This window comes from Balaenoptera ricei, chromosome 3 (assembly GCF_028023285.1).
Source record: "Balaenoptera ricei isolate mBalRic1 chromosome 3, mBalRic1.hap2, whole genome shotgun sequence".
In the NCBI taxonomy this organism is placed as follows: Eukaryota; Metazoa; Chordata; class Mammalia; order Artiodactyla; family Balaenopteridae; genus Balaenoptera; species Balaenoptera ricei.
In genome coordinates, this window is record NC_082641.1 from 53055654 (window position 1) to 53069075 (window position 13422).

Here is a 13422-nt window from a genome sequence, read left to right on the forward strand (position 1 = left end):
TTTCAGTTTCTTTCAATGTGCTGTTTTTTTTTTTTTAATGCAGACAGTAGTACTGTGAGATCCTAAGCCGTTTAAGTAATGTTTGATGTGTAATAGTTTCTTACATATTAAGCATTAGCTATTAATGAAACATGTCACTTCAAAATAAAATATACTTTCATTATACTCGTCCAAATATGACCTCTTTTTGTTGTTGCGTGCATCTCAGATTTCTTTTTATAAATGTTAACCCTTAGAAAAAGATAAGGTCAAACATAATAAGGGTGTCAGCCTAATCATCAGTCATAAGTTTATGTCCACATTTTCTGGTAGATGGATTTTGACTATTAATTTGGTTTTGTATGTTTTCTCTATGTGATATTTGTGCATTATTAGATGACTAGACTGGCCAAGGCAGACCTGTTACACTTGCCTGAGTTAGGCATTGTTTGCCATGCCACTAAACCTGCCGTCAAGTGAAACCTTCATTGGGGAAATGAGATCGGAGTCTGAACCGCAGAAGATGGACGCCCTGTCTCTGTTTTTTATTGTTTTACTTTAATTTCATTTCTTTTTCTTTATTTTGTCCCTTTTTTTTTGTTTTTGTTTTTGTTTTTGTTTTGTTAAATCTCTTTCACTTTAACTTGTGAGCTGGTTTTCCAGTTCTTTGTAAATGGTATTCCATTAAGGGTTCATAACATTGCATTGCAAATTATATTGGGAGATGATTAGTAGAGCTCATCCTTAACATAAAATAAATTTTCACAATAAATTAGGATATGGTTTTGTGAAGCTCAATGCTAGTCTTAATTGGTGTTTATAAACTGATCAGGTACATTTTGTTCCCAAAACACTAAAACACTGATGAGATTCTTAGGAACACGTTTTGATCTCAGTGTAACATTTTTGCAGTTTTCTCCCAAGTCTGCATCTCTCATGAAGACCAACTGATAGCTTCTAATTTTCGTCCTCCTCCCTTAGAATTTTAGGCATACAAAATCATCAAGGAAAATAAGTAAATTTCTTATAACATTCTGGGGGTAGAGGACAAGAAGAGATTTTTCACTTTTATGATATTTATTATAGAAAATAGCATTTCTTTGATTTGGAAACACTTTTAATTGCCTACGTGGGGAATGGATATTTGAGAAACTGTTGAATACTTAACACTTGTGTGTGTATTTTTTTGCTTGCATTTTTTTGTTGGAAAATGTTCAGAGATTACTAGTTTCTAAATGGATTCTGAGATTAGGATGAGTGAGAGACATTGTTTTTTCTCTCAGTTGTCTTTGATGAGTACAGTTTGGGAAAAATGCTAAATGCTTATTTGTTTTATACTTTTATATACTCTGATAGTATTTGGAGGGTATATTTGGTAGAATTCTATCTTGGAAATTAAGCAATGGAACTTTTTTCTTAAAGTATCTTTAATGGTAATAAGTAAAAAATATTGTGCTTTTAGTTAGACTTAATACTTATAATATTTTATTATACTGTGAGAGACAGTGAGAGGCAGACAACCTCCTGATACTATTTTTAAGCCAACATTGAATGACTTTATTATGTTAAGTAATCAACTTTTGGCCTGTATTGAATACCCATTTTGTTTGTGTGGTCTTTCATGTGGATAGTTTTGCTTATTTAATGGACAGGTAATATTAAATTGGGGACATTACTAGATTGGAACTCTTTATTTGTTTTTTAGGTGCATAAATTAGGGTAGTGAAGCATAGGGTTTGTACCTTAGGACCTCAGTTGACTTATCAAGATGTGTACAGGTTTTACAAATATTAAAAAAAAATACTTATTTTTAACAGATAAAGCAGGTCTGATAGTGATGTAAATAGTATATGTGAGTATACAGATAAATGTCTTAATGCTAATAACTAATAAATACAAAATAAATTATTGTTATTTGATGTCTTCAGTAAGGCCTTCCCGCCTTTTAATCTTTATGCATGTTAAAATCTGTGCTTATGCAGAATTTACTGAAATAATAAAATGACTTTGTTTTTGAAATTAGTAAATTAAGGTAATATAGACTTAGATGTTGCAAGCTTGGAAATAAGTAGGCATTTGCTAAAGCTAATAAAATGTAATTTTTGTATTTCTATAAATAAGGTGTAACCACTACTTAAAGCAAGTTTTAAAATTCGTCTTGAATTCCATCCATGTTTAGAAATATATTCAGATAATTTTTTTAGAGATTTATCCCTACACATGTGGTTGTGTTAAGTAGAATTTTTACCACTGAAACCCCGCATGGTGCTTTTTTGAAAATTTACTCCATATGCTATTTTCAATTTGGCGTGACTTTGTACTTTAAATTACTTTTGAAGAATTCATAATGGAAACGTGTAGCCAGATACCACATAATTATGAGTAGTTCTGAAATTGCTATACATAGTCAACTTTTTAGAAATTTTCTTTTTGGGAAGGTTGAGAGAAAGGACCAGAAAAAATGTGTGAAAGTCGCAGTCCTTATCAAACTTAATTGATTAGAACTCAGTAATTAAATTTGGCAAATTGATAGACTTAATTCAGAGTAAATTTTCAGTTTTTTAGTCATAGGGATTTCTTTTTCTTAGTGTCTAGGATTATTTTAATGTTATTGTTGTTGTTATTATTAGGCACTTAAGACGCTTATAAGCAAGACATTTAGGCATTAACCACCCCTCTTCAGATAAGTATATATAAATCGGTTCTAAAAGTCAGTAATTTAAGAAGTTTCCTGAGAATAGGGAACTTTTTTTTGTTAGTCATTTTCAAAAATGTTAGCAGTTTCCCAAGGCATATTCTTTGGAACTGGATTCTTTTAGTCATCTCTGACATTGTTGGTGAGATGCCTTATTAACTGAATGGGTGTAGGCTTCCTTTCCAATTGAAGCTGATTACATGTGGTAGGCTTTTGTTTTTTTCTGTCTGCCTGAAATTAAATGGGATCTTTTGGAAGGTTATCAAAATTGTTTGCATCACAAGTAGGTAGTTTCAATTAACAGGATAGGGACACTCAGGAACAGATTTCAATTCGCACATATTTGTTTTTTTCTTTTTCTTTTTTTTGACTAATTTGGTTATTTGCCATTTCTGGGGATTAAACTTTAAAAAATGTTCTTCTTTTCTGTATCTGATGTTCTGTGTGCTATTAGTGATGCAGCCAACACGAACGGTTGTCATGTGTAACACAACTTTCGATCACCGCGAAAACACCGTCCTGGGAAAGCGTCCATGCTTGATATCGTTTGGTTCATGAACATTAAGTTTCCAGTACAGGTGACCCATAGCTCAAAGTGTTAAATAATTGTCTACATTATTCAATTTTTAAAATAATATTCCATTAATGAGATTGTTAGTCTTTGAAGTTTTGCTCACTTTTATTTTTCCTAGTAGAGCAGGGTAAAAGGAAAGACTTAAGTTCTTATTTATTTCTTTATACAGATCTGATAGATAGATTCATTTATTATTATTATTTTTTAAGTGCAAGGGTAATTGTAAAATCATAGTGTAAAGTTTGTGTGGTGTTTCTGCTTTCTGTAATGTTTGGAACTTGCCTCTGCAGGTAAAATCCCAGAGGAAGCCAAAGCTCTCTCTCTATTGGCTCCTGCTCCAACCATGACAAGTCTGATGCCTGGTGCAGGCTTGCTTCCCATACCGACTCCAAATCCCTTAACTACAGTAAGTATGATACACCCTCTTCTAAAGGGAGTGATCATTTAACTGTGTAATTGGTTGAATAAAGAGCTTAGAAAGTTTTTGGTTTTTTTTTAAGAGCTTAGAAAGCTATTTCTATTTTAAGTATTTGTGTTTTTAAATGGAGAGGATTTGAAATGTCTGCTTAATTTTTTCCCCATGTTACTGACTTGAACTGCCTTTTGGAATTGCTTATGAAGTAATTGGGGATTCATTTAAATTTGAGAACTGAAATATACTATTCCTTAGAAAATCAGTTATTGAAATTCAGCATTTTAGATAGCATAGGAAATTGGAGAATCTAGGTAACTATATTTCCCAGTTCAGGAGGACTAAATCCAATTGAAAAATATGAAATAATTTACACCGTTGGTAATGGGAAAAATATCTCAGAGAAGCATTTGTCTGATACTGAGAAAATGTAACATGGTAAAAACATGGCAAAAATATTTTTCATTAGCAGAATTAAATAGTAATTTACTGTCTCATTTGTGATTTCCAAGTGGTGTCAAAAAAAGATTTGCTGTTACTGGGTTCTTGGTATATATAAAAGATTCTGGTCATTTATTTTAAATAAGAGTCATTTTTCTTCAAAAATAAACCCAGGACAAATACAGAACTCACCTTAATTGAAAGCTGTGTTTTACTTTGTGGTACTGGGTTATTAGGGAGTGAACCAGTAAACTTTATGATTATAGTTTATCCAAGTTATAAAAGTGGTTTTTGAAACTTGGAAGTGCAAAATTTTAGGATTTTCACACGGCACTGTTCTGCTGGAGACCTGTATTGTGATCCATGGGAGGAAAATGCATTTCATTTTTTATTTATTTTTTATTTTATTTTAACATCTTTATTGGAGTATAATTGCTTTACAATGTTGTGTTAGTTTCTGCCGTATAACAAAGTTGTGTTAGTTTCTGCTGAATCAGCTATATGCATACATATATCCCCATATCCCCTCCCTCTTGCGTCTCCCTCCCACCCTCCCTATCCCACCCTTCTAGGTGGTCACAAAGCACAGAGCTGATCTCCCTGTGCTATGCATCTGCTTCCCACTAGCTATCTGTTTTACATTTGGTAGTGTATATATGTCAATGCCACTCTCTCACTTCGTCCTAGCTTACCCTTCCCCCTCCCCGTGTCCTCAAGTCCATTATCTACGTCTGCGTCTTTATTCCTGTCCTGCCCCTAGGTTCTACAGAACCATTTTTTCTTTTTAGATTCCATATATATGTGTTAGTATATGGTATTTGTTTTTAGGTTTCTGATTTACTTCACTCTGTATGACAGACTCTAGGTCCATCCACCTCACTACAAATAACTCAATTTCGTTTCTTTTTATGGCTGAGTAATATTCCATTGTATATATGTGCTGCATGTTCTTTATCCATTCATCTGTCGATGGACACTTAGGTTACTTCCATGTCCTGGCTATTGTAAATAGTGCTGCAGTGAACATTGTGGTACATGACTTTTTGAATTATGGTTTTCTCAGAGTATATACCCAGTAGTAGGATTGCTGGGTCGTATGGTAGTTCTGTTTTTAGTTTTTTAAGGAACCTCCATACTGTTCTCCATAGTGGCTGTATCAATTTACATTCCCACCAACAGTGCAAGAGGGTTCCCTTTTCTCCACACCCTCTCCAGCATTTATTGTCTGTAGATTTTTTGACGATGGTCATTCTAACTGCTGTGGGGTGATACCTCATTTTAGTTTTGATTTGCATTTCTCTAATGATTAGTGATGTAGAGCATCCTTTCATGTGTTTGTTGGCAATCTGTATATCTTCTTTGGAGAAATGTCTATTGAGGTCTTCTGCCCATTTTTGGTTTGGGTTGTTTGTTTTTTTGATATTGAGCTGCATGAGCTGCTTGTATATTTTGGAGATTAATCCTTTGTCAGTTGCTTCATTTGCAAATATTTTCTCCCATTCTGAGGGTTGTCTTTTGGTCTTGTTTATGGTTTCCTTTGCTGTGCCAAAGCTTTTAAGTTTCATTAGGTCCCATTTGTTTATTTTTGTTTTTATTTCCATTTCTCTAGGAGGTGGGTCAAAAAGGATCTTGCTGTGATTTATGTCATAGAGTGTTCTGCCTGTGTTTTCCTCTAAGAGTTCTATAGTGACTGGCCTTACATTTAGGTTTTCAATCCATTTTGAGTTAATTTTTGTGTATGGTGTTAGGGAGTGTTCTAATTTCATTCTTTTACATGTAGCTGTCCAGTTTTCCCAGCACCACTTATTGAAGAGCCTGTCTTTTCTTCATTGTATATCCTTGCCTCCTTTATGAAAGATAAGGTGACCATATGTGTGTGGGTTTACCTCTGGGCTTTCTGTCCTGTTCCATTGATCTATATTTCTGTTTTTGTGCCAGTACTATACTGTCTTGATTACTGTAGCTTTGTAGTGTAGCCTGAAGTCCGGGAGCCTGATTCCTCCAGCTCCGTTTTTCTTTCTCAGGGTTGCTTTGGCTATTCGGGGTCTTTTGTGTTTCCATACAAATTGTGAAATTTTTTGTTCTAGTTCTGTGAAAAATGCCATGGGTAGTTTGATAGGGATTGCATTGAATCTGTAGGTTGCTTTGGGTAGTATAGTCATTTCCACAATGTTGATTCTTCAAATCCAAGAACATGGTATATCTCTCCATCTATTTGTATTATCTTTAATTTCTTTCATCAGTGTCTTACAGTTTTCTGCATTCAGGTCTTTTGTCTCCTTAGGTAGGTTTATTCCTAGGTATTTTATTCTTTTTGTTGCAGTGGTAAATGGGAGTGTTTCCTTAATTTCTGTTTCAGATTTTTCATCATTAGTGTATAGGAATGCAAGAGATTTCTGTGCATTAATTTTGTATCCTGCTACTTTACCAAATTCATTGATTAGCTCTAGTAGTTTTCTCGTAGCATCTTTAGGATTCTCTATGTATAGTATCATGCCATCTGCAAACTGTGACAGTTTTACTTCTTCTTTTCCGATTTGGATTCCTTTTGTTTCTTTTTCTTCTCTGATTGCTGTGGCTAAAACTTCCAAAATTATGTTGAATAACAGTGGTTAGAGTGGGCAACCTTGTCTCTTTCCTGATCTTAGTGGAAATGGTTTCAGTTTTTCACCATTGAGAACGATGTTGGCTGTGGGTTTGTCATACATGGCCTTTATTATATTGAGGTAAGTTCCCTCTATGCCTACTTTCTGGAGGGTTTTTATCATAAATGGGTGTTGAATTATGTTGAAAGCTTTTTCTGCACCTATTGAGATGATCATATAGTTTTTATCCTTCAGTTTGTTAATATGGTGTATCACGTTGATTGATTTGCGTATGTTGAAGAATCCTTGCATTCCTGGTATAAACCCCACCTGATCACGGTATATGATCCTTTTAATGTGCTGTTGGATTCTGTTTGCTAGTATTTTGTTCAGGATTTTTGCATCTATGTTCATCAGTGATGTGGGCCTGTATTTTTCTTTTTTTGTGACATCTTAGTCTGGTTTTGGTATCAGGGTGATGGTGGCCTCGTAGAATGAGTTTGGGAGTGTTCTTCCCTCTGCTATGTTTTGGAAGAGTTTGAGAAGGATAGGTGTTGGCGCTTCTCTAAATATTTGATAGAATTCGCCTGTGAAGCCATCTGATCCTGGGCTTTTGTTTGTTGGAAGATTTTTAATCACAGTCTCAATTTCAGTGCTTGTGATTGGTCTGTTTATATTTTCTATTTCTTCCTGGTTCAGTCTTGGAAGGTTGTGTTTTTCTAAGAATCTGTCCATTTCTTCCAGGTTGTCCATTTTATTGGCATATAGCTGCTTGTAGTAATCTCTCATGATCCTTTGTGTTTCTGCAGTGTCAGTTGTTATTTCTCGTTTTTCATTTCTAATTCTGTTGATTTGAGTCTTCTCCCTTTTTTTCTTGATGAGTCTTGCTAATGGTTTATCAATTTTGTTTATCTTCTCAAAGAACCATCTTTTAGTTTTATTGATATTTGCTATTGTTTCCTTCTTTTCTTTTTCATTTATTTCTGATCTGATCTTTATGATTTCTTTCCTTCTGCTAACTTTGGGTTTTTTTCTGTTCTTCTTTCTCTGATTGCTTTAGGTGTAAGGTTAAGTTGTTTATTTGAGATTTTTCTTGTTTTTTGAGGTAGGATTGTATTGCTATTAACTTCCCTCTTAGAACTGCTTTTGCTACATCCCATAGGTTTTGGGCTGTCGTGTTTTCATTGTCATTTGTTTCTAGGTTTTTAAAATTTCCTCTTTGATTTCTTCAGTGATCTCTTGGTTATTTAGTAGTGTATTGTTTAAGCTCCATGTGTTTGCAGTTTTTACAGTTTTTTTTTCCTGTAATTAATCTCTAGTCTCATAGCATTGTGGTCGGTAAAGATACTTGATATGATTTCAATTTCCTTAAATTTGCCAAGGCTTGATTTGTGACCCAAGATATGATCTATCCTGGAGAATGTTCCATGAGCACTTGAGAAGAAAGTGTATTCTGTTGTTTTTGGATGGAATGTCCTATAAATATCAATTAAGTCCATCTTGTTTAATGTGTCATTTAAAGCTTGTGTTTCCTTATTTATTTTCATTTTGGATGATCTATCCATTGGTGAAAGTGGGGTGTTGAAGTCCCCTACTATGATTGTGTTACTGTCGATTTCCCCTTTTATGGCTGTTAGCATTTTCCTTATGTTTTGAGGTGCTCCTATGTTGGGTGCATAAATATTAACAATTGTTATATCTTCTTCTTGGATTGATCCCTTGATCATTATGTAGTGTCCTTCTTTGTTGCTTGTAATAGTCTTTATTTTAAAGTCTCTTTTGTGTGATATGAGAATTGCTACTCCAGCTTTCTTTTGATTTCCATTTGCATGGAATATCTTTTTCCATCCCCTCAATTTCAGTCTGTATGTGTCCCTAGGTCTGAAGTGGGTCTCTTGTAGACAGCATGTATACGGGTCTTGTTTTTGTACCCATTCAGCCAGTCTGTGTTGTTTGGTTGGAGCATTTAATCCGTTTTACATTCAAGGTAATTATCAATATGTATGTTCCTGTTACCATTTTCTTAATTGTTTTGGGTTTTTTATTGTAGGTCTTTTCCTTCTCTTGTGTTTCCTGCCTAGAGAAATTCCTTTAGCATTTGTTGTAAAGCTGGTTTGGTGGTGCTGAATTCTCGTAGCTTTTGCTTGTCTGTAAAGGTTTTAATTTCTCCATCAAATCTGAATGAGATCCTTGTTGGTAGAGTAATCTTGGTTGTAGGTTTTTCCCTTTCATCACTTTAAATATGTCCTGCCACTCCCTTCTGGCTAGCAGAGTCTCTGCTAAAAGATCAGCTGTTAACCTTATGGGGATTCCTTTGTATGTTAATTGTTGATTTTCCCTTGCTACTTTTAATATTTTTTCTTTGTATTTAATTTTTGATAGTTTGATTAATATGTGTCTTGACCTGTTTCTCCTTGGATTTTCCTGTATGGGACTCTCTGCGCTTCCTGGACTTGGTTGACTCTTTCCTTTCCCATATTAGGGAAGTTTTTGACTATAATCCCTTCAAATATTTTCTCAGTCCCTTTCTTTTTCTCTTCTTCTTCTGGGACCCCTATAATTCGAATATTGGTGTGTTTAATGGTGTCCCAGAGGTCTCTGAGACTGTCCTCAATTCTTTTCATTCTTTTTTCTTTATTCTGCTGTGCGGTAGTTATTTCCACTATTTTATCCTCCAGGTCACTTATCTGTTCTTCTGCCTCAGTTATTCTTCTGTTGATTCGTTCTAGAGAATTTTTAATTTCATGTATTGTGTTGTTCATCATTGTTTGTTTGTTGTAGGTTCTTTTTAAACGTTTCTTGTATTTTCTCCATTCTATTTCCAAGATTTTGGATCATCTTTACTATCATTACTCTGAATTCTTTTTCAGGTAGACTGCCTATTTCTTCTTCATTTTTGGTCTGGTGGGTTTTTATCTTGCTCCTTCATCTGCTGTGTATTTCTCTGTCTTCTCATTTTGCTTAACTTACTGTGTTTGGGGGTCTCCTTTTTGCAGGCTGCAGGTTTGTAGTTCCTGTTGTTTTTGGTGTCTGCCCCCAGTGGGTAAGGTTGGTTCAGTGGGTTGTGTAGGCTTCCTGGTGGAGGGGAGTGGTGTCTGGGTTCTGGTGGACGAGGCTGGATCTTGTCTTTCTGGTGGGCAGGACTGTGTCCGGTGGTGTGTTTTGGGGTGTCTGTGAACTTATGATTTTAGGCAGCCTCTCTGCTAATGGGTGGGGTTGTGTTCCTCTCTTGCTAGTTGTTTTGCATAGGATGTCCAGAACTGGAGTTTGCTGGTAGTTGAGTGGAACTGAGTCTTAGCGTTGAGACAGAGATCTCTGGGAGAGCTCTCGCCGATTGATGTTACATGGGGCCGGGAGGTGTCTGGCGGTCCAGTGTCCTGAGTTCGGCTCTCCCATCTCAGAGGCTAAGGCCTGATACCTGGCCAGAGCACCAAGACCCTGTCAGACACACGGCCTGGTATGTGCGGAGTCTCTTGTCTTTTGGGAAGTGTGAGGTCTTCTGCCAGCGTTCAGTAGGTGTTCTGTAGGAGTTGTTTTTTGATGTATTTGTGGGTAGGAAGGTGATCTCCAGGGCTTACTCCTCCGCCATCTGGAAGGTCCTGATCCATAAATGCTTTTTATTTAATGTAACGTCTGATCATTTGAATTGGGCTTTCTAAAAATTTTATTTTGGGTATGTTTTGGTATATTTTAAGATTCCTGGATCATCATCTTTTTTTCCCCCTCCTCAGAAAATATTGTCTTGCTATCTTGAAAATTTTTAGGTTTAATTTATCAAGAATGTAAAGTTTTTATTATTTAATTTGTTGCTGTGAGGGGAAATGATTCCTTTTAATTCAGCTGTGGATATGTATTTTTATAAAACTTAATTCATGAAGAATAATTTTAGGTAGAAAACAGGGGAAAGGTGGCCCGTGATTTGGCTCCTAGCTACCTCTCTAACCTTTTTTTTCCTACTTGTTTTCCTGGCTCCCCTCTATTTCAGTCTTATTGGCTTTGTTGATTTTTGGATATGCCAAACATATTTCTGTCTTAGGGCTGTTGTACTTATTTATCTTCTGCCTAGAACATTTCTTTTCCAGACATTAAAGGGGTTTACAGTTTCATAAGAGTGAAACCTTTCATAAGGTTTCTTTCTTTTTAAAAATCACATCTCCAGGGAGGCCAAGGTTTCTACGTCAGAAGGCACAAGTTTTATATCGGGAGTCAGGTCATCTTTATCTCCTCAAAGACTGAAAGGGCAAGTTAAGTATTTAGGTCCTTTAGACCCGGGCTAGAAAATAGGCTCATCTAAAGCAGGGTAGTTGTATTGTTGCAGTGCAGCCACATCCGGTAGAACTTTGTGCTACGACGGAGATGTCTGTATCTCTGCTGTCTAGTATAGAAGCCTCTAGCAGCTGTGGCTCTTGAGCACTTGGAATGTGACTAGTGTGACTGAGGCACTGTAGTTTAATTAAAATTCAAATAGCCATATGTGATTGGTGATTACCATGTTAAATGACGCAAGTGTCGAAGAATGGTATAGTGCAAAGAAGAGAGAGAGAGAGACAGGAAAAGTTTCTAAAAACAGGACTGAATGATCTTTAAGTTTGAGAATCAAAGGAGTTGGATTAGATGATTTGGAAAGGCCCATTAGAGATCCATAATTGTATGTCCCAGTGGAGAAATTTGTAGGTCAAAGGGATTGACAGCTGGGAATACCTGGAAAGGCCTGTTTTAAATCCATGCAAAACTGACAAATAATAAGACTCATATTTGTGATTTAGCTTAATTGTATATAGTAATTCTCTTGCACAGTAGAAAAAAAATTTAAGGTATGACCCTCAATCATCTGTGAATGTTAGACTATCAAAGACATGGTAGGGGAAAAAGGAGTGTGATTAGACGCAACACGTGGAGAGAGGCTAGATCATTCACCTGTTTTGACCTAAGGTATTTTCTACAACATTATGATAACTTGAAATGGTGACAGCAAAAAATGTAAGATCTGTTAGTAGCAAGATACCACAGATTGTAATAAATACTATGAAGGAAAAAAAGAGTGGTGTAGTAGAGAGTAAATGAGGCTCTACATAAGGTGAGGGGAAGCCTCCTGGAGAGGGTGATTGACCTGGCGGTTGAAGGATTCAGCCAGCAGACGCTAGGGGAAGAGCTTTCTAGGGCAGAAGGAATGCCAAGTGAGAAACCCTAAAGTGAGAAAAACGTGTGTGTTCCAGGTGCAGAATGGTTGTGAAGGCAGGGTGGCGGGGTGGGGGGGGCGGCAGGGTAGTAGGTGTTTTGAGATTGGAGGGATAGATAGGGCACTGATGATGTAGGGCTATTTAGGCCACAGAAGGAAGTTTGAATTTTATTCTAAAGGGTTTTAAGTGGGGGTAAAACTTGATTTGACATGTTTTGAAAAGATCACACGTGGGTTGCTCTGATAAGCATAAGTGATACTCATTTCATAAACTAGTATTTTCACCTTTAGGAAGTGTTATTACTTAACATTTGTTAAGTTTTAGTAGTTTTGCAACAGTATAAGAGTATATAGTCAGTTAACTTATTTGACTTAAATTGCAAAAGTGGAAATGAAAGTTGTAGTTTCTTTTTTTTTCCTTGAAAAGTCTTGTGAATTCTGCAAAATTTTTCATTTTCAAATTCTGAGATCTATCTTTTCAAGTTTAAATTCACATTAAAAATGTGTTTCTTAATGCTTGAACTAAAAACTGATTTTAGTAATGTTAATGAAAGATCAAAGGTTTTTATCTTTTTCCTACCATAGTATAAGTAAGGGTTTAATATTTTAGGTTTCTTTTCTTAGGTAAACTTTGTCCCTGTTTTAATTTTAGTCTGTGCATGGTGGTACCCTGGTTTTACCACTTGTTAGCTGAGTATCTTTGGGAAAATTATTTTCTGTAAGACTTTGTCTTGATCTGTGAAATTGGTGTAATAGTAATATCTATCTCTTAGAGCTGCTCTGAGAATTGAGTTAATAACCTAGCAAAAATTAGGTGCTTTGATTATTGTTAAGTATTAGGAATTCACAGTGTTGTTGAATGCCCGAGGTACAGTTGATTCTCATTATTTGTGAATTCTGTATTTGTGAATTCACATACTAGCTAAAATTTATTTGAAACCTCAAAATCAGTACTTGCGGTGCTTTTGTGGTTATTCATCAACACAAATAGAATGATGAAAAAATTGAGTTGCTTGATATGTTCATTCCCAGATGAGTTCAAACAGAGCAACACTCTGCCGTATTTCAGCTCTCATGGTGTAAATAACTTCTTTGTGTGGGGCATGTCGAGTGTCATGTTTTTTGCATTTTTGTGCTTTATGTTGGTGGTTTTGCTCTTTAAATTGGCCCCCAGCATAGTGCTAAAGTACTGTCTAGTGTTCCTAAGTGTTGGAAGCCTGTGATGTACCTTACAGAGAAAATTCTTATGTAAGATAAGGTTCATTCAGGCATGAGTTGATCATGCTGCTGGTCATGAGTTTAATGTTAATGAATCAATAGTATATACTAAGGTATTTTTAAACAGAAACACACATAAAACAAGGTCATATATTTATCACTTGATGAAAGTGTTATGACCAGAGGCTCATAGGAACCTAGCCCTGTGTTTTTTCCCTAGGAGCAGTGATTTCAGTATTTAATAATTCAGTCTTCATGGCAGACTTTATTGGGCATAAGTACTACAAATAATGAGAATGGACTGTTTGTTTTTTTGTGTCAAGTTTAGAAATAATTAAA

The 13422-nt window shown here is 35.5% G+C and overlaps 1 protein-coding gene across 3 annotated transcripts in view; it reads left to right on the plus strand.

Annotated features, from left to right (window-relative positions):
- Nucleotides 1–13422, plus strand: part of SREK1 (splicing regulatory glutamic acid and lysine rich protein 1) — a 54035-nt gene that overhangs the window by 10281 nt on the left and 30332 nt on the right. For 2 of the 3 annotated variants that reach the window (XM_059916500.1, XM_059916501.1), the window contains exon 3: nt 3539–3654. In XM_059916500.1, coding sequence (XP_059772483.1) covers nt 3539–3654 — 116 coding nt within the window. Of the gene's footprint in view, nt 1–2097; nt 3253–3538; nt 3655–13422 lie in introns of those variants that run through there. The other variant, XM_059916502.1, reaches the window with a different exon arrangement.